At 48.9% G+C, this 23,686-nt stretch overlaps 1 protein-coding gene and 1 pseudogene across 1 annotated transcript in view; one reads left to right on the forward strand and one right to left on the reverse strand.

Annotated features, from left to right (window-relative positions):
• Positions 1–104: 104 nt before the first annotated feature.
• The window catches only part of ACSBG1 (acyl-CoA synthetase bubblegum family member 1), a 70,875-nt gene continuing 47,293 nt past the window's right edge, over positions 105–23,686 (reverse strand). Inside the window, exons 6-14 of the mRNA XM_012457717.3 lie at positions 12,895–12,975; positions 12,656–12,805; positions 12,175–12,351; positions 11,253–11,434; positions 9,294–9,524; positions 8,070–8,287; positions 3,278–3,417; positions 2,491–2,737; positions 105–785 (exon numbers count right to left, since the gene is read on the reverse strand). Of these exons, the coding sequence (XP_012313140.2) occupies positions 700–785; positions 2,491–2,737; positions 3,278–3,417; positions 8,070–8,287; positions 9,294–9,524; positions 11,253–11,434; positions 12,175–12,351; positions 12,656–12,805; positions 12,895–12,975 (1,512 nt within the window). The 3' untranslated portion in view covers positions 105–699. The remainder of the gene's footprint in view (positions 786–2,490; positions 2,738–3,277; positions 3,418–8,069; positions 8,288–9,293; positions 9,525–11,252; positions 11,435–12,174; positions 12,352–12,655; positions 12,806–12,894; positions 12,976–23,686) is intronic.
• LOC105720862 (uncharacterized protein KIAA1143-like) lies at positions 20,096–23,476 on the forward strand (annotated as a pseudogene).

Below are 23,686 nucleotides of genomic sequence, written 5' to 3' on the forward strand. Positions count from 1 at the left end.
AGTGGCCACTCGTGTCTGCTGTCCACAGTCCTGTGAGTTTAATACCCACCACTCTCTACAGTGGTCCCACCTGCTCAATTAACAAAAAAATCGGGTCCTTGTCGACAGTTCTGTTAAAAGGTTTAATATTCAAATTACACATTAAATAGGGTCAAACAGGCAGCAGCAGTTTTATTAAGCATCCAGTCAGTTGGCATGTGTGTGGCGGAGTGCCGGGTAACAGAATAATAGGGTCGGCAGTGTCCACCGCGAGTCCAGAGGAAGTCAGGTCGCTAGGTGAGTTGTAACTGATTGCTTTCCCTGCGGCGCACAAAAGCAGGATCAGCCATCTCCCTCCCACCGGCTCCACAGCCTGCTGCCGGCCGTCTTGTATGTGAACTAGCAGCTTGTTAATCTACCTGGAACTAAGGCCAAAAATGATCAGCCCTTTCGTTCTGGAAGGAGAGCTGATCCATTTGCCACCTGAACACAAAGCAATACTTAAACGGAATTAAAACTACCCACACGTGAAGCTTCTCGGAATTGTCAGCTGTTACTGGCATAAGACCTGGTGAATGTAGACCTAGTGCTGTGCCCTGACCTGGAGATCTAACAGACTTGCCAGAAATGTCTGTGCCCAGACTGAGGAGAGCTGGGGCTCAGGAAGACGCTCGGAAGCCCTGCCCTCTGTTCTGTAGAAGCTGCAAGCACGGCCCCCGATTACATTTTTTGCTCTTGGTAAAAGGAGTCAATGATATCTTTGTACTTCTCCAAAACCGTGAGCCGTTTCAGTTTCATTGTGGGACCTAAAAGAGAAATGGGAAGAAATGAGTGAGGCCCAGGCTCTGAGAACTCTGAGAATGTGTGTGGTAAAGACTCACACTCAGTGAGTCCTGTCACTCAGGAATTAAGCCAGACAGTCGGGACAGTCAGTAGCCAGCCTCCAAGACTGATGGCTCCTGGTATTCATGTGGCGTGTGTGTAGTCTACCATGTCATCCCACTGGTTGTGGCCAGTGGAGGATTGAGGAAGGGTTGGTATGTCACTTCTGAGAATAGGTTATAAAAGACTGCAGTTTCTTTTATATACGTAGGAAAGTGGTGGAGGCTACATCTACCTTATCCTTGACCCGCACCCATTTTTAGTCCTCAGTCCATTTTTTTCTAAAATGGGTTTATTTGTTCTGTCTCTTGAATTAATAAATTGTGAAGCAATAAAAAAAATAGACTAGGTTTCTGTCTTGGGCCTTCTCTTGGACCATTCTTCCTGGGCAAGCTGGCTGCCATGTTGTGAGGACACACAGGCAGCCTGGGAGAGGCCCACTGGCCACACACCAGCCAGCAGCCAGCAAGGAGCCAAGGCCTGCCAACAGCCAGATAAGTGAGTGTGGAGGGGGACCCTCAGCTGCAAGTGACTGCACCCAGCTCACATTGACGTAATCCTGTGAGACCCGAGCCAGAACCACCCAGCTAAGCTGCTCCTGAATGCCTGACCCACAGAAATGTGGATAATAACGTGTTTATTGCTTTAGGCTGCTACATTCTGGGGTCATTTGTTACACAGCAGTGTATTCGATGACTAGTACACAGCACCTCTGCATTTGTGTGAAAGTTCATACAGTGCTGGACATTATGCTTTGATGGTTGTGATGGGGGTAGGGGAAGTCCAGGTTCTGGGGAGCCTCTGCCATGGTCTTTAAGAGAGGTCTTCCCCTATTACTTTCCTTGACCTTGATTTCCTCCCTCTACAGTAAGGCTGAAGGAGCTCTGATTTGAGGTCCTGGGTAGCTTAAAATGCCTAACTCACTCTTGACTATGTAAGTGGAAACTTTCGGTGTTAAAGTCATTGTATTAACCACTTAGAGAGGGCATCTTCTGTCTGGTTGACCTTGCATTCAATGTGCTGGCAGCAGATGGCCAGGTAAGCTCAAGGGCTCTTGACTGCAGCTCAGCATTGCTGTGGACAGTTGCATCTGGGTTCGGCCTTGGTGAGTTTGAGGGAATCACACTGGCATAACCATTTCCACCTCCCCTGTTCCATGAACACCCCATGAACATCTCTTGGCTACAGCCAAGAGTGACCTCAGCTGAGGCTGCACTGGAGCCCTCTCCTGGTTCTGTGGGCAGTGGTCCAGGGCAGCCTCATCCCTTTACCTATCACACAAGCCGACTGTCCAGAAGATCACAGTATCTCGCCGCTAGAACCACATGACTCCAGCCTGAACACCAGCAGGTCCTTGGTGTTGGCCTGGTAGTTCCATTGTGATTTTAGGAGAAAATGGTCCCATAGTCAAGGCCAAGTTAAATGTCATTTTCAGATTAGAAAGTTCTAGCATATATCTTGTACAGTCAACAGGCTTCCCATCACCACAAGCTGGGGCACTGAGCCATCACCCAGATTCCTGCCATGACCTTGACCTTGCCGTGGCTGGTTCATAACGGGCACCTCCTAGGCACTGCCATGGCCTCTGCCTTCCCACACTGCCCTTGCAATAGTGAAGAGAAAACCTACCCAGCTCTCCACCCGAAATGGAGAAGTCTCTCTCGAGAATCGCCCACTTCTGGATGTGGTAGGGACGGGCCGCCGCATTCATGTTGACCCGCTGGATCCCCTCTTCAATGGCCTGGTACACGGCCTCATCCTTCTTCCCCACAATCTCGGACACTGTGGTGGCTCTGCTGCCCAACCGCTGGCAGAACTCCACAGCTTGTTCGGTCAGATTATCAGTCGGGTCAGAGGTGTCTGGGTCCAGAGTGCACTGAAGAGCCAGAGATGAGATGAGGATCAAGCCTTACCCCACAAGACGTAAGCCCTGGTCCTGGTCTTACTGCTGTCGGCAAGGGTGTGAATCATGTGAGCTCTGTTTCAAAGAGATGGTTCTAGAATGAGTAGCCGCTACTGTGTTGAGCCTCGTGTTACTGTGGAAGGAGCAGTGGTCTCAGAATTAGAAGACCTGGGTCAGTGATGTCATCATCTATAAAGCAGGGACCCTAACTCCTGCCTGTCTGTAACCCTGAGACCCGAGTACCTGCCAAGAGCAACGAGGCAGGGCAGCAGCGCTTTGTAAACCGGAAAGTGCAAGTAACACGTAAAGGATCCTCACGGTGGCATGTGTGGGACGGAAGGAATTTCCACATGCCACAGATGCTCCTACAGTGCAGGCAGCACGGACTTGAGTCATTTCAGAATGAAGCCATGAGATCTGCCTGTGCCCTGTGCTGAATGTGGCTTCTGCCAGCCAGACCCACAGACCCCATCACTGGCTGTTACTTCTGAGCCGGAGCCCCCCCAGACACACCTTCAAGGTGAGCAGCATGGACAGGAACTTTCTCTGGTCCCCGATCAGCATGGTGTTGCTGATGATAGGCAGCTCCATCTTCACGGCCTCCTCGATGGGCAAAGGGGGCACATTCTCCCCACCAGCTGTGATGATTAATTCTGGGGAGGCAAGGCCAGGCCCCCGGCAAAGAATGTACTTCAGGTGCCTCAGGCACACCAGGCAGCACGGCTGGAGATGCCCCCTCGCTGGGAGCCAAGAAGCAGTGCCAGGCCCTCCGAAGCACCTCACACCTGCTGGGGGGCTGGTGGCGGCCCCCCAAGGACAAATGCTCACCCAGGGTCCCCTCTCAGCTCATCATCCAAGACATCTCATCCATGGCCCCCTTCTGCCAGCCCCAGTTCCTGCCCCTGAATAGCCCGTGTCATTTCCCTTCCCTGCCTTTGCTTAATAACCACCATCCCTGTCACGCACAGCACTTACCACCATGCTAAGCACTTCACATAGAGTAATTCATTTAACTGTCACAATAAACCTATACTGAAGTAGACGCTGTTATTGTTTTTGCAGATGAGGAAACCGAGGCACAGAGATGTTCAGTAACTTGTCCAAGCTCACGTGCTAGTAAGTAGCAGAGCTAAGATTTAAAATCCAGACCAGTTCCAGAGCCCGTGCTCTCACGTGCCCTGCTAGGATGCCTCTCCCCTTGCTTGCACCCTTCCCTGGAAGGTCCCCTCCCCTTCTTTTCTTCTGTCCAACAGACTGCCAGGCACTCAGTGCCCTGACCTATTCTCTGATAGTAATAATGACTTACTTCTAGGGTAGATGGCAATAAATTCAATAAAATAAATTGCACGAATGCACATCGACTGATTTTACTGAGACTGCACTCCTGTCCCTCAGTTGTAATTCAGCAAAGATTAGTTGGTCACATTCTGTGCACAGGTCCTGTGCTGACATGAGGCACAGAATACAGCAAGGTTGGCCATGGCTTCAAGGAGCCCACCATGCAGTGGGGCAGTGAGACAGAGGGAGGCACAGGGGCTGCAGGGCTGGAGCAGGGAGGCGCCAGGCCCAGCTGCATGCCGAACATGAATGGGGGTTGGCAGGCAGAGGCAGGACGGGAGCAGAAGCTCACAGGCCTTAAGGGAGCTGCAGGTGGCAAGTGAGGCGGAGGCTGGAGAGGGAGTAGGATGGATCTCAGAGGCCTCTCGCGCTGGCTGAGGAGCTGCACTGGGAGGCGGAATGGAGTGACAGCAAAGTTCTGGGGCGCTGTGGCAGCTCGGGTGAAGAGTGGTTATTTGGGGGGCAGGATGGCTAGAGAGGAAGCCCTGACAAGTGTCGAGATGATCAGAGTTTGTCTAGGACAGCAGAAGTGAGGAGGAAAAGACAGACTCTGGAAATGTGGGAATACAACAACCCAGCCTCCCCCACGTATGCCTCATCATGGCCACCTCATTCCTGCCCTTTTCTCCCCATTGCCGCCCTCTGCATTCTTACGAGCATCTTTTACCATTAGTAAATGATAAAAACCCTTAGCAACCCACAGCTGGAAAGAAACTTCTTTAATCTGATAAAGAACATCTACAAAAATTTTACAGCAGACATACTTTTTAAAAAAGATTTTTTTTTTAGACAGAGTCTGGCTCTGTCACCAGGCTGGAGTGCCATGGTGCAATCTCGGCTCACTGCAACCTCCGCCTCCTGGGTTCAAGCAATTCTCCTGCCTCAGCCTCCCGAGTAGCTGGGACTACAGGTGTGCACCACCACGCCCAGCTACTTTTTGTATTTTTAGTAGAGATGGGGTTTCACCATGTTGGCCAGGATGGTCTCGACCTCTTGACCTTGTGATCTGCTCGCCTCAACCTCCCAAAGTGCTGGGATTACAGGCATGAGCCACACGCCTGGCTAAAAAAGATTTAATGGTTATTTTTAATAAATAGACACAGGATCTCACTATGTTGCCCAGGCTGGTCTCAAATTTCTGAGCTCAAGCCATCCTGCCTCAGTCTCCCAAAGTGCTGGGATTACAGGTGTAAGCCACTGTGCCCAGCCAAACATGCTTAGTGAATAAAATAATGCTTGTCTCCTGAGATCAGGAACAAAACAAGTTTGACCACTACCACCACTTCTATTCAACACTGCCCTGGAGGTCCTAACCTGTGCAATACAACAAGAAAAAAAATATCATTTGTCATTATTTGCAGATGATATAGTTGTGTCCATAGAATATTCAAAAGAATATACACTACTGAATTAAATATGTGGACTGATCAAGGTCATTTGTTACAAGGCCAATATGCAAAAAGCAGTTGCATTTCTATATGCCAATAGCAAACAAATAGACAAAAAAAATTTCACAGCAACATCTGAGCTGAAAAAATTTTAGAAATGACATTATTTAAAATAGCATAAAAAATTATTAGAAGTAAATACAAGGGCAGACCACAGTGGCTCATGCCTGTAATTCCAGCACTTTGGGAGGCCGAGACGGGAAGATCACGAGGTCAGGAATTTGAGACCGGTCTGACCAACATGGTGAAAACCCGTCTCTACTAAAAATGCAAAACTTGGCTAGGGGTGGTGGCATGTGCCTGTAATCCCAGCTACTCAGGAGAATCACTTGAACACCAGGAAGAGGAGGTTGCAATGAGCCGAGATCACACCACTGCACTCCAGTAAGGGCGACAGAGAGAGACTCCATCACACACACACACACACACACACACACACACACACGAAGTAAAATACAAGGAAAGATGTGCAAAAATCTCTAGCCTAAAAAATATAGGCTGAATGCAGTGGCTCACACCTATAATCCTAGCACTTTAGGAAGCCGAGGTAAGAGGATGGCTTGAGCTCAGGAGCTCAAGACCAGCCTGGGCAACATGGCAAAAGATGCTCTCTACAAAAATAAAAAATTAGCTGGGTGTGAGGGCTTGCACCTGTCGTCCCAGCTACTTGGAAGGCTGAGGCCTGGCCGGAGGATCACTTGAACCTGGGAGGTAGAAGTTGTAGTGATCGAGATCATGCCACTGCACTCCAGCCTGGGCAAAAACGCGAGACCCTGTCTCAAAAATAAATAAATAAATAGCACATTATTGAGAGAAACTGAAAAAGACCTAAGTAAATGGAGAGAGAGATTTATCATCTTTGTGAATTGGAAGACCCCATATATAAAGATGTATTTTCCTCACCAAATTGATCTACAGATTCAATGAAACAAAAAATCAAAATTCCCACCAGTTTTTGAGGAAACATACAATGGAAAGTTCCTATGGAAATGAAAATGGCCAAGAATAGCCAAGGTCGTCTTGAAGAAGAAGACCAGGGCTGTAAGCACTTAACCGGATATCTAGCCCTGTCATAGAGCTATAGAAATTAAGACACTGGGTACTGGTGCAAGGATAAGCGAATGGAACAAGGGAACAGAGAGAGTCCACACATAGACCTCTCACAGACCGTCACTTCGTCAAGGACACAGGTATCACTGCAAGGCAACGGGGAAGGGCCGCTGTGTCAGTTGGATATGTATTCGGAGAAAAGCTATCTGGACCCTTACCTCTCATTATACTACTTCTAAAAGGAGGGCCAGCTCTGGTTGAATTTGGTTTTCGGGCTACTCTCCCCCTGCAGGAATGTGGGTCCCCTCATCTGCCGTTACAAAGAGTAACACCAGGTGGTGCCCCAGGCACATCCAAGCAGCCACCTGTCGCTCCCGGGGTCTTACGGGAGGGCACCTGGCAGGGCTCACCAGCCTGCACATCCCAGGGCTCAAACGCCGCCCAGACGTTTTGTCCCTCCCTGGGGCTGCCGAGCTTCCATGGCCATCAGCTGGGGCCTGGGCACGGTCGCACACTGCCTCTGCGTGACATCCGCAAAGTACCCACTCGCTTAGCTTGTTTCCCCCATGAGGCCCTGGCGCGGGATTCCCACGTGGGTGCCACGGGCGTGACACCAACTCAGGTGAAGTAGGTAGAATGTACTTCCAGAGAGGCGTCCCCAGCTATTCCTGTCTCTGTGGGAAGTTTGTCTTATTTTAAATTTTATATCCAACGTGCGTTCTGTTCCCCATCGTATCCGTGTTTGCATCTAAAAATACATAATACTCATGCTCTTGAATCTTCTGGAGAGACTTGCCTTATTTCTCTAAAGGTCTCATTTCCAGCTCCACCATTTACCAGCTGGGTGACCTTGGACAAGTTACTTAACCTCTCTGGGTGTCCTCATTAGCAAGTTAGGGTTCATAGGAGAGGGGAGTAAATAAAACGATGTCACTAAAGATGTGTCACACTTAATAAAGGCTCAAGACCGGCACTGGCATAACCCCACTATAGCTGTCTGGGGAGCTTTTTGTTTTGGTTTTGTTTTGCTTTATTTTTGGAGACAGAGTTTAGCTCTGTCTCCCAGGCTGGAGTGCAGCAAGGCGATCTCGGCTCACTGCAACTTCCACCTCCCAGATTCAAGCAATTCTCGTGCCTTAGCCTCCCGAATAGCTGGGACTACAGGTGCACACCACCATGCCCAACTGATTTTTTGTGTATTTTTAGTAGAGACAGGGTTTCACCATGTCGGCCAGGATGGTTTTGATCTCTTGACCTCGTGATCTGCCCGCCTCGGCCTCCCAAAGTGCTGGGATTACAGGCGTGAGCCACTGTGCCCAGACTTTTTGTGGGTTTTTAGTAGAGACGGTTTTTCACCATGTTGCCCAGGCTGGTTTCGAACTCCTGAGCTCAGGCAATCTGCCTGCCTGGGCCTCCCGAAGTGCTGGGATTACAGGCATGAGCCACTGCACCCAACCTGGGGCGCTCACCTTTGAGGCGCCCAGTGATATAGAGGAAGCCGTCGGCATCCAGGCGGCCAGCGTCGCCCGTGTGCAGCCAGCCTTCCTCATCGATGGCTTCACATGTCTTGTCCTCCATGTTCAGGTAGCCCATGAAGATGGTGCGGCCCCACAGGCAGATCTCGCCAATGCCCTCTGCATCCTGGTTCACCAGCTTCACCCGACAGCCGGGCACCACCTTGCCTGAGCTGGTGAGGGAGGGGCCGGGAGACTGGTCAGAGGGAGCCTTCTCCTCCCAGACCCCATGGAGGGGGATCTTCACTGATGGCTAGAAGATATCCCCTCACAGGCTTTTTTATTTCTTTTTCTTTTTCTTTTTTTTGAGACAGTCTCGCTCTGTCGCCAGGCGCCAGGCCGGAGTGCAGTGGCGCAATCTCGGCTCACTGCAACCTCCGCCTCCCGGGTTCAAGCAATTCTCCTGCCTCAGCCTCCCGAGTAGCTGGGACTACAGGTGCCCGCCACCATAACTGGCTAATTTTTGTATTTTTAGTAGAGATGAGGTTTCATCATGTTGGCCAGGATGGTCTCGATCTCTTAACCTCGTGATTCGCCCACCTCGGCCTCCCAAAACGCTGGGATTACAGGCGTGAGTCACCGCGCCTGGCCAGGGCTTTTGTATTTTAACTGGGGACTTAGAGCTGAAAGGTAGAACCAATTAAAGGGTTTTAGGAAATGAATGAAGGAAGGAACAAAGGAAATGGTAAAGGTAGAACTTGGAGCACTGTGATAGGCTGGCAGGGAGAGGAGCTATTGAAGCACAACAGATGACCTTGCAAATCACTCCTTAGAACGGACTGCCCTCACCGCCCATTAGGAGACTGGCCTGGTCCCCCACTCCCACCCCAGCTGGCCCCCGGAACACCCTGGAGCACACCCCACCCCAGTAGAGGGAGGGGTCAGAGGAAAACTGCTCCATAGGTAGACCCCTGTTCAGGGGACACCAGGGCTGTGCAGGCTGTTTTCAACCACAGACCCACACGACACAGTGGCAGAGGCCACCCCCACTAGACTGAGGAGGGTAAGCTGGGGACTCGGCCCAAGGTGGCAGTGCTGGCTCTTGGGGGCTCCAAAGCCCAGCGGCCAGGTCTCTGGGACCCAACTGGTGTGTAAAGAAGAGGGGGTCCCCACGGTACTCAGCAGGAGTGCCAGCAAGAGCACATGTGCGTGCGCGTGTGCGGCAGCCTCCAGCCTCACCTGTACAGCCGGTAGTTGTAGGGGCTGGACATGAAGTGGGGGCCTGAGGTCTCACTGAGGCCATAGCCCGCGTACAAGCGGATGTTGAGGCCCAGGAAGAAGTGCTGTGTCTCTGCCGTCATGGGGGCCGCTCCATAGAAGTTCTTCTGACACTTGGCAAAGCCCAGTGCCTGGCGGACCTTGGCTAGCACCAGGTAATCTGCCAGTCTGGTTGTGAAGGGCTTCAGGTCGCTGGTGGGAGAAGGAGAGTGGTTCACAGAAGAAATCACACACACACACACACACACACAAACACAGACACAGACACACACGGACATACACATACACAAACACACATACACACAGACACAGACACAAACACAAACAGACACACACACGAACACATATACACACACACATACACACAGACACACACAGACACACACACACACACAGACACACATGAACACACACAGACACACACAAACACAGACACACACAAACACACACAAAACAAACACACAAACACATACACAAACACACAGATACAAACACACACAGACACACACACAAAGACAGACATAAACACCACACACATACACAAACACACACAGACACAGACACAGACACATAAACACAAACACACACAAACACACACAGACAGACACAGACACACACAAAGACACACACATAAACACAAACACACACATACATAAACACACAGACACAGACACACACAGACACAGACACACAAACAGACACAAACACACACACAAATACACAGAGACACAAACACACAGACACACAAACATACACACACAGGCACAGACACACACAGACACACACAGACAAACACACACACACGAACACACACATACACAAACACACACAGACACAGACACATAAACACACAGACACACACATACACAAACACACAAACACAGACAGACACAGACACACACAGACACACACAAACACACACAGACACACACATACACAAACACACAAACACAGACAGACACAGACACACACAGACACACACAAACACACACATAAACACAAACACAAACACACACAGACAGACACAGACACACACACAAACACACAGACACACACACACAAACACACAAAAACAGACACAGACACATAAACACACACAAACACACATAAACACAGACACACAGACACACACAAACACATACACACAGACACAGACACACACACACACACACACAAGGGTGATAGTAAGAACACACTGGCTCAGCCATTCCAGTTGTCTGTTCCAGTTGGTTGGTTTGAATATTGAGCCTGCCTGTCAACATGCATGCAGAGGTAGGTATGCAGGCACACACATGTGTGCAAATGTGTCTTAAACCAGGAAGTCAAACAGATTCACCTGTGTACAGGTGTACAGGCAACACAGGCACATGCCTTTTTGCACACACAACACACATGCACAGACTTGAAGTATATATTCGTGTAGACACAGGTACAAACATGGGACCCCAGTGAAACCCACAAATGCTTTGTTCATGCACGTTCAGTTTTCCCACATAGCGCTATGCAGTGGTTTCCATAGAAAGATAGAAAGAGGAAGAGATCGGAGGGGTCACTTGGGATGCTGAAAAGGCTGGAAAGGCAAAGTCCTCATCGCTGTGGCCCCTTCTCCAGCCACCCACTGAGGTCAGGAGACCTCAGGAGACTGTGCCAGGAGCTGCTCCTAGGGAGGTGAATTTCACTTCAGAGAAACCAACTTAGTCCTCCCAGTCAGAATCCAGAGGTTGAGTGACTGTTCCCAGCAGGGCCTGGGAAAAGCTGAGGAGCTCAAGCCCGGTCATGGACGGGGCCTCTGCATGGGTTCTCCAGAGCTGCCTGGACACTGGCGCTGGGACGGGCATGGCCTATCAGACCCTCACCGTGTTCTGGGTTCTGACCCAGCCCGCCACCTCCCCAGGCCTCCTGCCCGGGGACCCTCTGTACCTGCCAGCGCAGGTGAGGTTCTGCTCCAAGGTCACCGACATGGCCCACAGCAGCATCTTGCGCCGGATGAAGCCAGACTGAGCTGCTGCCTCCTGGATGCGCTCCATGATCTTCTCCCACACCCGGGGCACCCCCATGTGCGACGTGGGCTCCACCTCCCGCAGCGTGTTCACCAGGCTCCCCTGTTCACACCGGAAGAGGCAGGCCTGCCAGGTCAGGGACAGCTGGGGACCAGTGGGCCCCTCTCGCCGGGCAGGCGTGCAGACGCCTTGCAGGCATGCCGGTGGCACACACATGCTTGACGGGCACCCACGCACACCTGCACGCAAGGTGTGGCACGTACTGTTGGCTCAGTGGCCTCCCTCTTTGCTCGCAGAACCCTGGTGGCAGGCAGCTGTCAGGTGGCCAGTGCTTCAGAAGGACCCCAGTCTCGTCCCAGCCCTGAACGTGGTGACTCTCCCCTAGTCTAACTCAGACACAAAAATCCATTCCCCTCTGCAGCGTTCAGTTTGAGAACAGACAGGTGACACTTTGGGCCACTGAGATGCAGGTGGAGGGAACCTTGCTGGGGGTTTCTGGGAAAGTTTTCCTCACAGTTAAAACAAGGGTCCCAAGAACAGGTGTCTCCTGTGAGGCTGGGATTCAGGGAAGGGCCGTAGCCAACCGGTGACACTCTGAGGACGCCCGTCCTTGATGGTGTCGCAAGCCCCGCAAACCACTCTGCCTCGCCTTCATGTAATGGCATCGGGGCCCTTCTTGTTTGGTCATCTGAGTCAGGCTGTGTCCACTGCAGATGACAGAGTTCTGACTGATACATGCACAGGAAGCGCACACACACAAATGCAAACGCAGATCCCACGGACACACGTGGAGGTGCCCTGGCACACAGGCTTGGACAGACACACAGTAGAGGCAGACTGACCTTCAGGGCGTCGGGTTCGGCAAAGCAGACCTGGGCCCCCCACTGGATGCCCGTCCACAGGTCGTAGATCTGGGCAGCAATGTGGCTGAGGGGCAGGTAGCTGACCACCACCTCCTGCTGGACTTCTGCTGGCTGGATGTCGCCGGCCTGGCTCCCGTACCGCGCCGTCCACGTGATCTGGAGGACAGGCAGATGGGCCCCAGCAGCATCCACAAGCCGGCCCTGGCAGTGCTCACCACTGTGCCCACCCTGGGGGCCAGCCCCCACGTGGTGCCCACTGTGGCATCTCTGCAGGCTCTGAAAACCCCAGGACAGGCCTCCCCTCCCCCTTGCTGGGCTCAGTCTGGGCCACAGATTGAAGGGTTGTTCTATTCCAGCTCCCAGACAGAACAGAGGGGCCCGAGGAAATTCCCCAGGGGCTACTGGGCAGAGCCGTGGCCCAGATTCACCCACTATCCCCCCGACCCGGCATCTGTCTCACATTGTCTTGACTCAGCATCACGCCCTTGGGGTTCCCAGTCGTGCCTGATGTATAGACTAGCACACAGCACTGGTTGGGCTGCTGGGCATCGATGATGGCGTCCAGGGCTTCCTCAGGCACTTCATTCCCCAGCTCCATGAATTCCTCCATCTGCAGCCAGGTGCAGGGAGCAGGCAGGCTAGGTCAGCTGGGTGGGCCCAGCAGGACCCGCCCGGTGCCCAGGGCCCCACTGCCCATACCGTGTACACATCAGTCATCTTGTTTGGAGGAGGTTCTTTGTATGTCACGACTGCCTTTAGATGTGGCAACTGTTTCCAGATCTGCATGGACAGGAAAAATAAATCAGGTTTCAGCAAGAGAAATGTCACCTCCTGAAAAGCACCCCATCTCCCTGTGTGAGTTCGCTGGGCAAAGGTCTCTGGGTGTCCCATCTCTGACCTTTGACCCCAGCAGGAGTTTCCCTCCTGAGAACTTGGGAGCCATAAAGGTGGGGACAGCCAGGGGACTGGGGATGGCTCCCCACTGGAGGAAAACCAGCAAACAAGCCGGGACTCGGCTGAACAACCCACAGAACGCAGCAGTTCTAGAGGGAGAGGAGGAGAGGGCAGAGGACAGAGGGAGAGAGTTCTATGTGCAGAGAGTGAGTGGTTTCTAGGATGTATTATTAAGTTGAAAAAGAAATGTGTACACTAAGGGCCGGGCACGGTGGCTCACTCCTGTAATCCCAGCACTTTGGGAGGCTGAGGCGGCTGGATCACGAGGTCAAGAGATCGAGACCATCCTGGTCAACAAGGTGAAACCCCGTCTCTACTAAAAAATACAAAAATTAGCTGGGTGTGGTGGCGCGTGCCTGTAGTCCCAGCTACTCGGGAGGCTGAGGCAGGAGAATTGCTTGAACCCAGGAGGTGGAGGTTGCAGTGAGCCGAGATGGTGCCATTGCACTCCAGCCTGGGTAACAAGAGCGAAACTCTGTCTCAAAAAAAAAAAAAAAGAAAAAGAAATGTGTACACTATACATCTATGTAAGAAAGAGGTGCGATGTGAACCTGTGTATGCACACATGTATTTACTTATATTTACGAAAAGAGCCCGGGTCAGGGGCTCACGCCTGCAACCCCAGCACTTTGGGAGGCCAAGGCGGGTGGATCATTCGAGGTCAGGAGTTCAAGGCCAGCCTGGTCAACACGGTGAAACCCCATACTACTAAAAATACAAAAATTAGTCATATTGGTGGCAGGTGCCTATAATCCCAGCTACTCAGGAGAATCACTGAGGCATGAGAATCACTTGAACCTGGGGGGCAGAGGTTGCAGTGAGCCGAGATAGTGCCTCTGCCCTCCAGTCTGGGTGACAGAGAGAGGCTCTATCTCAAAAAAAAATAAAAAAGACCCTGGAAGTTTAAACCGAAACCCGAGTGATTGTCTATGTATAGACAGAGAGGGAATAAGGGTAAGAAGAAAGGGATGAAAGGAAAAATTCTTTGAGTGTAATCTTACATGATTTTGATTTGGGAACCACGTAAATGTTTTAACCATTTGAAAAATAAAGTTATATGTAAAAGGAAGCCAGGTGTGGTGGCTCATGATTGCAATCCCGCCACTTGGGAGGCTGAGGCAGAAGGATCTCTTGAGGCCAGGAGTTTTTTTTTTTTGTTTGTTTTTTTTGAGACGGAGTTTCGCTCTTGTTACCCAGGCTGGAGTGAAGTGGCGCGATCTCAGCTCACCGCAACCTCCGCCTCCTGGGTTCAGGCAATTCTCCTGCCTCAGCCTCCTGAGTAGCTGGGATTACAGGCACGCACCACCATGCCCAGCTAATTTTTTGTATTTTTAGTAGAGACGGGGTTTCACCATGTTGACCAGGATGGTCTCGATCTCTTGACCTCGTGATCCACCCGCCTCGGCCTCCCAAAGTGCTGGGATTACAGGCGTGAGCTACCGCGCCCGGCTGAGGCCAGGAGTTTGAGACCAACCTGGGCAACACAGTGAGGCCCAATCTCTGGGGGGAAAAAAAAAAAATACAAACTCCCCCCCACACACACACAGTAAAAAAGGTTTAGAAAGGGAAAAAAATGAGTTCCTAGAACTTGAAAACACTCTGAAAGAAATAAATTAGTCCAAGATCAAATGAATTAGTCCAGATAGTAAAGGCTATCTAACCAGCAGAAACAATAAAATCAAAGAAATGAAATAGACAATATTCTAAGTTGGTAACAAATCCCCACACACAAAGAATTACATCAAGATCGAGGAATTTTATAATAGTGAACTTAGATTCCTCTTTTTTAGTGACACTTACTCTAAAGGCAAAAAGGAATTTGAAATTCTGTGCAATAGTCTTATTGCTTTCTGGGGTTTTGTTTTGTTAGTTTTATTTGTTTTGCTTTTATTCCGGAGACAGTTTCTTGTTCTGTGGCACGAGCATGGCCCACTGCAGCCTCAAACCCCTGGGCTCCCATGATTCTGCCTCAGTCTCCCAAGTAGCTGGGACTACATGTTGACATCACCATACCTGGCTAAAAAAATTTTCTTTGTAGAGACAGGGTCTCACTATGTTGCTAGGCTGATCTTAAACTCCCGGGCTCAAGAGATCCTTCTGCTTTGGCCTCCCAAAGTGCTGAGATTACAGGCGTGAGCTGCTGTGCCTGGCCTTACTGTTGGTAATTATATCGATACTACTATTTAGAAATTATTTGATATATACTGTAGGATTACGTTAATGCTATTAGGAACTAAGATTTTAAGGAAGAATAAAAGAAATACAAGAATACAAAAAATACAAAAATACAATCAAAGACAGTAAGCTAAAACCTTACAGTATAAAATTTGAAATGTTTTAGAAGAGATCTATCAGTGTGAACTTGTGATTTTTTGCTAAAATATATATTCCTGAGACTTCTGATTCTGTTCATAAGAGAGTAACATCCATCATCGCACTGTAAATAGAAGGAAAGTGAACAAAATGTAGAAAGCACTGGACTGAAATCCCTGATCGAGGGAAACAGATGAGGTGAGCCTTTAGGTGTGCCCCAGCTTTCTGCCCACGGGCAATTTTGGGGTTACGGCAGAGAGAGAGAGAGGGTAATACAGAACCCAATTGTCTTACTGAGTTGAGGTAACCCAGATCAGAACTCAGGAAAGCTGAGGTGGCTAGAATTTGTGAGACAGAATACCAGAGAGGAAAGAATGATATAGAGACAGAATTCTAGAAATTCTTTTAGGGTCTTTAATTGACGCTGCATCTGCACATGCATGGGGTGAAACTCCATGAAGCTGGAGGCAGACCCATGACCGGGGCTGGAAACTAAACAATGGCTGATGTAGGAATTGCTCGTTTCCCCGCCGCCGCCAGCATGGAGGGACCCATCAAGCATTAAACAGAGACCCAGAAGGGTCATGTCTTAGTGATGGGACTAAATTAGCCTTAGAGTAAAGGCTATCTAAAGGCCTGTAAAAGCCTTAAATACAGCCTTAAAATATTTCAGAGAGAAAAAAAATGGAAAAAAAATTACCTGTGGGACAATATCAAGAAGTCTAACATACATGTAATTGAAGTCCCAGAAAATCTTTTTAATTGAAAAACAGTCTGAGAAATTTCCAAATTTAAATTGGTGGGTTAAAACTATAAATCCACTAATTTCGGAAGCTCAATGACTCCTGAGCAGGATAAACACAAGGAAAACCACCTTAAGATACAACACAACCAAATTGCTGAAAACCAGTGAAAAAGGAAAAGAATCTTAAAAGCAGCCAGAGAAACAAAACGCACTAAGTAGAGAGGAACAAAGATGAGAAATCATAGACTTCTTGTTAGAAGTGATGCACATGGAAAACACTGAAATGAAATATTTAAAGTGATGAAAAAAAAAACACCCTGTGAACCCAGAATTCTAAATCAGATAAAATGACTTTTAAAAAATGAACGCAGAAACAAGCACTTTTCAGACAAAGGCAAGCTGAGGGAATGTACTGCCATCAGACCTGTACTATAAGAAATGTTAAAGTTCTTAAGGCTGAAAAGATGATATTAGATAAAAACTTGGATCTACATAAAGGAAGAAAGTATCAGATATGGCAAAAGTGTGGGTAAATATGAAACATTGTTTCCCTCTTTAAAAAGATACTCAACTGGGCTGGGTGCAGTGGCTGTAATCTTAGTATTTTGGAGGGTCGAGGTGGGCAAACTGCTTGAGCCCAGGAGTTTGAGACCAGCCTGGGCAACATAGCAAGACTCTGTCTCTACTAAAACCACAAAAATCCAGCTGTTGTCCTTCATTTTACTTCCACAGAGGTTATCAACCCCATGATACACTGTTATTACCCTTGCTTTCAACAGTTGAGTATCTTTCTTTCTTTCTTTTCTTTCTTTCCCTTCCTTCCTTCCTTCCTTCCTTCTTTTCTTTCTTGACAGGATCTCACTCTGTCACCCAGGCTGGAGTGTAGTGTTGCAATCACAGCTCACTGCAGCCTCATATGCCTGTAGTCCCAGCTACTCGGGAGGCTGAGGTGGGAGGACTGCTTGAGCTCAGGAGGTTGAGGGTGCAGTGAGTCATGATTGCACCACTGCACTCCAGCCTGGGTGACAGAGTGAGACCCTGTCTTAAAAAAAAAAAAAAAAAAGCTACTCAAAGCAAGAGCGGTAACAATGTATCGTGGGGTTTCTAACCTCTAGAGAAGTAAAATGGATGACAACACTTGGAAGGATAGGAGGGAAATGGACGTGTGCTGTGGTGTGCGTCCATATTTCATGGGAAGTGGTATGTCTGAGAGTACACGGTGAGAAGTGAAAAATGCACATTGCAAAATCAGAGCAAACACTGAGGTAGTCACAAAGGGTAGCTAATATAGCCAGTGGCGATCAAATGGAATACTAAAACAAAACAAGACAAAAAATCCAAAAGAAGTCAGAAAAGAGGAGAAAAGGAACAAAGAACGGATGGAACAAATAACAAAATAGCCAAATGGTGGATTTATACATAATTTCGTCAGGCTGGATAAAAGGGCAAGACTCAACTATGTGCTGTCTACAACAAACTCACTTTAAAGACACAGATAGGTTAAAAGTAAAAGAATAGAAAAATGTATACATGCAAACATTAATTGTCAGAAACTTGGAGTGGCTGTATTAATTTGAGGCAATGTAGTTTTGGAACAAGAATTATTACCAGGGATAAGGAGGAAGATTTCTTAATGATAAAGGATTACATAATAATCTCAATATAATAATAATATAATCATGTAAACATGCATATGCTTAATAACAGAACTCCAAAATGTATAAAGCAAAACCTAGTAGAACCAGAAGGAAACAGATGAGTCTACAATAATAACTGGAGGTTTCCACACTGCCTTTCTTAGTGTCTCATAGAGCAAGAAGACAGAAAATCAACAGGGATACAGAAGGCACCATTAAAACACTACCAACCAACTTGATGTAATTAACATTTATAGAACATTCTAGCCAACAACTGCAGAGTACACGTTCTTTCAAATATCCACGTATTCACCAAAAGTGATCATTATTCTATCTCACCTACTCTGTACGGAGAGAGGCACCAAATAGCCTCAGGTAATGAGGGAAAGTTCTCTCTTTGGAGAAATCCAGCCGATGAATTCGAAAATCAACATTCTGCCACCTCTACTAAAATAATTAATTCAGGTGAACATCACCAAGGGATGCTGAAACCATTAGGAGAAAGGTTGATGGGGAATTTCCCAGTGGAAGAAGAGAAGGTGGTCACCACAATCTGAAGCCCAGCATCACTGAGAGTGGTACACCTGCCACCACGTGCTTCTTGGGACAGTGCACTGTGAAGGACACGGTATCACCTGTTAGGTGTTCTTGCCGAAAAGTTCAATCTGAAATGCATCAAGCATTTAGATCTAACAGGAAATACAGAAGGTAGAGGAACAAGTGAATCGACAGCAGAAGGCGGCGTCGGACAACCGCAGAACGTGAGACCTTGTACGAGACGACTCGCCTAGTTACTGCAGAGTCTATGGCAGAACTTCTCACGGTGGATGTGTGTCAGGATCACCAGAGGGCTTGTGAAATGTGAGTGCTGGGCCCAACACCGTAAGTTTATGACTCAGTAAGACCGGGCTGAGGCCTGAGAATTTGCATTTCTAAGTTCCCAGGTGATGCGAATTTGGGGACCACACTGGTCAATGGCAGGGATTTGTTCTGAACTAGAAGACGCTCAAGAGACACCACCATCTGCAACACGCGGGCCTGGTTTAGATCCTGATTCAAATAAACCAACGATACAATGACATCGTGGGTGGAGAGACTGCCAGGAGGGAATAGGGAGTCGTTTAATGACTACAACATTTCAGTTTTGCAAGACGAAAAGAGTTCTGGAGATGAATGGTGGTGGAGGTTGAAATCTGAATGCACTTAACAGCACTGAACACTTAAAAATTGTTACGATGGTATGTTTTTATGTTACTTGTATTTTCCTACAATAAAATATAGGAAAAAAGACATTATGTGTGTATTAGATGATATGAAAGAACTATTTTACTTGTGCTAGGTGGGATAAAGTTACAGAGCTTATCTGAGAAATATTTCATATTTTTTAGACAGGCATATTGAAGTATTCAGGTAATGAAGTGACATGATATCAGAGATTTTCCTTCAAACACCTCAGCAAAAAGGTGAATTAAAGAAGCAAGCGTGATGAAAACACTCCGATAGTGATTGGATCTGATGATAGATATATGGGGATTCTCTCTACTTTTTTGCTTGAAAACTTTTATAATACAAATTTTATTTTAAGCCAGAGGTATTAGTCTGTTCTCACACTGCTATAAAGATATTGCAGTGACTTGGTAATTTATAAAGGAAAGAGGTTTAATTGATTTGCAGTTCTGCATGGCTGGGGAGGGCTCAGGAAACTTACAATCATGGCATAAGGGGAAGCAGGCACGTCTTACATGACGGCAGGAGAGAGGGCAAGTGTGTGTCGGTGCAGGAAAATCTGCCGTTTATAAAACCACCAGATCTCATGAGAATTCACTGGCTATCATGAGAACAGCATAGGGGAAACCGTCCCCATAACCCAATCACTCCCACCAGGTCTCTCCCTGAACACCTGGGGATTACAATTCAAGATGAGATTTTTACAGAGACACAAAGCCTAACCATTACCAGGCATGGTGTCACATGCCTGTAATTCCAGCATATTGGATTGCTTGAACCCAGGAATTTGAGACCAGCCTGGGCAACATAGTGAGACCTTCTCTCTAAAGAAAAATACAAAAGTTAGCTAGGCATGGTGCTGCAGGCACCTAAAGTCCCAGCTACTCAGGAGGCTGAAGTGGGAGGACTGCTTGAGCCCCGGAGGTCGAGGCTGCAGTGAGCCATGATCACACTACTGTACTCCAGCCTTGGTGCCAAAGTGAGACCTTGTCTCAAAAATTAAAAAAACTGACCCAGAGCTACCATGAGCAAGCGGAACCAGGTATATTATGTGTGGCCAACCGAGCCAGCGTTCCTGGCTTGCTTCAGGGAACGGGTGGGCTACAGGGAGGGGCCCACCGTAGAGACCAGGAGAATCCAGCCTCAGCTCCCAGATGAAGATGGGGATCACAGTGACAAAGAAGATGAACAGTCTCAAGTGGTGGTTTTGAAAAAGGAAGACCCGCTGGGCGCAGTGGCTCACGCCTGTAATCCCAGCACTTTGGGAGGCCGAGGCGGGTGGATCACAAGGTCAAGAGATCGAGACCATCCTGGCCAACATGGTGAAACCCCGTCTCTACTAAAAATACAAAAATTAGCTGGGTGTGGTGGCGCACGCCTGCAGTCCCAGCTTCTCGGGAGGCTGAGGCAGGAGAATTGCTTGAACCTTGGAGGTGGAGGTTGCAGTGAGCCGAGATCATGCCACTGCACTCCAGCCTGGCACCTGGCGACAGAACAAGACTCTGCCTCCAAAAAAAAAAAAGTCATGAAAACTAAAGCAGAAATAAAAGCTGCCAGAGCAGATGAAGAACAACCTTCAGCTGATGGAAGAATCCTATATTGAAAACCAGTCAAGCGTCCCTCAAATGAAAACTGTTCAGGTTTAACAGGAAGCTCAAAAAAGAAGCAGCCAAATGAAGATGAAATAAATCAAGACTCAGTCAAAAAGAACTCACGAAAACAAATAAAAAACAGTAGGCTCCTTTCTTTTGACAACGAAGATGAAAATGAGTTAAGTGTAAATAGTTTGAATTTGGTCTAAAAAAAAAAATTTAAAAACCAAGCTTCCTTTTAAATACTGACCTGGGGTCATTTCCTAACTCTGGGCCTCAGTTTCTTCAACTGCAAAATGGGGATGGGGTGGTATTTGGATTAAACCAATAACCTGTACAATGGGGTTGGCCTCCCTGAGGGGCCAGGCAAAACCCAATGGGGGTGCTTTTTAATGTCTTCCACCCTCCCCACCCCAGATTCTGACATGAGAGGGAATGGTGGGGCCGGTGTGACTCCCTCGGTGAGGCTGAGGAGGGATGGTCACTGGGTACAGGTGATACAGGCGGCTGAGGTGGCTGCCAGCCTGACCCTCAAGCAAATCTTAAGCCTGTCCTGGGAGAGGCTGGATCTGCGCTTGGCTGGGGCTGTGAGGGGTGGAACTCAGGAACTAGCCCAGTGATCTCTTTGCCTCCAAGCCACGGGGATCTATGAAACCACCAAATCTGATGAAGTTGGGGCCACAGCAAGGCCTAGGGTGCCCGGGCGGGCCAGCGACAGGGTGTCCCTAGCGGGACCCAAAGGAGAAGGCGGTCCTCCGTCTCTCTGAGCAACTCATCTTAAGTGGCATAATCCACACCCAGTCTCTAGGATTGACCTAGGTCAGATAGGATGCCGATGCTCAGAATGAGAGATCCTGAAAACACGGGGTCAAAAGGAACGGAGACAGAAAAGGACCCCCGATGGAGGCAAGACCAGCCTCTCATGCATGAAGTGGGCCCATTTGATACGTCCTTCGGAGTAAAACACAAGCACGCCCAAAGTGCCCATTGAAAAGAGGAGTTCACGCCTGTAATCCCAGCACTTTGGGAGGCCGAGGCGGGTGGATCACGAGGTCAAGAGATCGAGACCATCCTGGTCAACATGGTGAAACCCCGTCTCTACTAAAAATACAAAAAATTAGCTGGGCATGGTGGCGCGTGCCTGTAATCCCAGCTACTCAGGAGGCTGAGGCAGGAGAATTGCCTGAACCCAGGAGGAGGAGGTTGCGGTGAGCCGAGATCGTGCCATTGCACTCCAGCCTGGGTAACAAGAGCGACACTCCGTCTCAAAAAAAAAAAAGAAAAGAAAAGAAAAGAGGAGTTTCAAAATAATCCTAAAACGGCATAAAACTGGGTGCACTCACATAGATTAGAACAAATCCTTGGAGGGGTCTGGAACCTGAAGGCAGAACTGGCCAGGTGCAAAATGTAAATGTGGGACCCCTTCTTCAAACCTTAGTAAGAGTTTCAAGGCTAGGCGAGGTGGTTCATGCCTATAAGCCCAGCACTTTGGGAGGCTGAGACAGAGGATTGCTTAAGGCCAGGTGTTTGAGACCAGCCTGGGCAACAGAGCAAGACCCCATCTCTACAAAAAATTAGCCAGGTGTAGAGTCCCATGCCTGTAGTTCCAGCTAGTCGGGAGGCTGAGGTGGAAGGATCACTTGAGCCCGGAATGTCAAGGCTGTACTGACTTATGATTGAGCTACTTCACTCCAGCCTGGGTGACAGAGTGAGACAGGAAAGAAGAGAAAGAAAAAGAAAAAAGAGAGGTGGAGAAGAGAAGAGAGGAGAGGAGAAGAGAGAAAAGAAAAGAAGAAGAAAGAGAAAGAAAGAAAGAAAGAGAAAGAAAGAAAAAGGAAGGAAGGAAGGTCAGGCGTGGCAGTTCACGCCTGTAATCCCAGTACTTGGCGAGGCCAAGGTGGGAGAATCACAAGGTCAGGAGTTCGAGACCAGTCTGGCCAACGTAGTGAAACCCCGTCTCTACTAAAAATACAAAAAATTAGCCAGGCATAGTGGCAGGCACCTGTAATCTCAGCTACTTGGGAGGCTTAGGCAGGAGAATCGCTTGAACCCAGGAGGGGGAGAGTGCAGTGAGCCGAGATTGCACCACTGCACTCCAGCCTGGGTAACAGTGTGAGACTCTGTCAAAAAAGAGAGAAAGAGGGAGGGAAGGAAGGAAGGAAGGGAAGAAGGAAGGGAGGGAGGGAGGGAGGGAGGGAGGGACGGACGGACGGAGGGAAGGAGGAAGGATGCCATGAACCGCATCTAGCTGCTGCTATTGCTACTGGCACCCCCCTTTCCCACGTTGGTCTGTTTCTTCATGTGTGAAATGGACAGGGGAGATTGGCGGGGACGGCTTTTCCAGTCCCTCCAGGTTCTGAAAGTTCCCTACGTCTTAGAACCCCTTTCTCTCTTGTCTTACAAGTGAAGACTGTAACAATGTAATGATCTAAAAGCAATTACATGGTACTGCCATGGGTTGGACTCTGTCCCCCGAAAAGAGATATGCCAAAGTCGTAACCCCCAGTACCTCGGAATGTGACCTTATTTGGAGACAGGGTCTTTATGGAGGTAATGAAGTTAAAACAAAGACATTAGGGTGGGCTGGAATCCAACATTCCTGGTGTCCTTACAGAAACGGGAAGTTTGGACACAGAGACAGACAGGACGACATGAAGACACCGGGAGAACACCAGGTGAAGATGAAGGCAGAGGTCTGGGCCATGCGTCTACAAGCCAAGAAATACAAAGATGGCCAGCAAACCCCAGAAGCCACCCAGTCACAGCAGCCGTGGTTCATGAACACAGGTGTCAAGAGCCAGACGCTGGTCTAAGAGTTACGCTCATATCAGCCCTTTGAGGTGACCTCTGTGGCTGTCACCATCCTCCCCAAGGCCACACTGCATTTGAGCTCTGGCAGGCCCAGCCCAGGGGTGTGTGTCACCCACTTCTCTACACTTCCTCTGGGTTTAAACCGTGCTCAGAGGCCTCAGTGCGTCTGGCAGGGCAGCTCTGAGGTCTTCCGGGGGCTTCATTTTGTTTTG

Source organism: Aotus nancymaae, unplaced genomic scaffold (genome assembly GCF_030222135.1).
Source record: "Aotus nancymaae isolate 86718 unplaced genomic scaffold, 86718_ANA_hifiasm-v0.15.2.pri h1tg000003l, whole genome shotgun sequence".
Taxonomy (NCBI): domain Eukaryota; kingdom Metazoa; phylum Chordata; class Mammalia; order Primates; family Aotidae; genus Aotus; species Aotus nancymaae.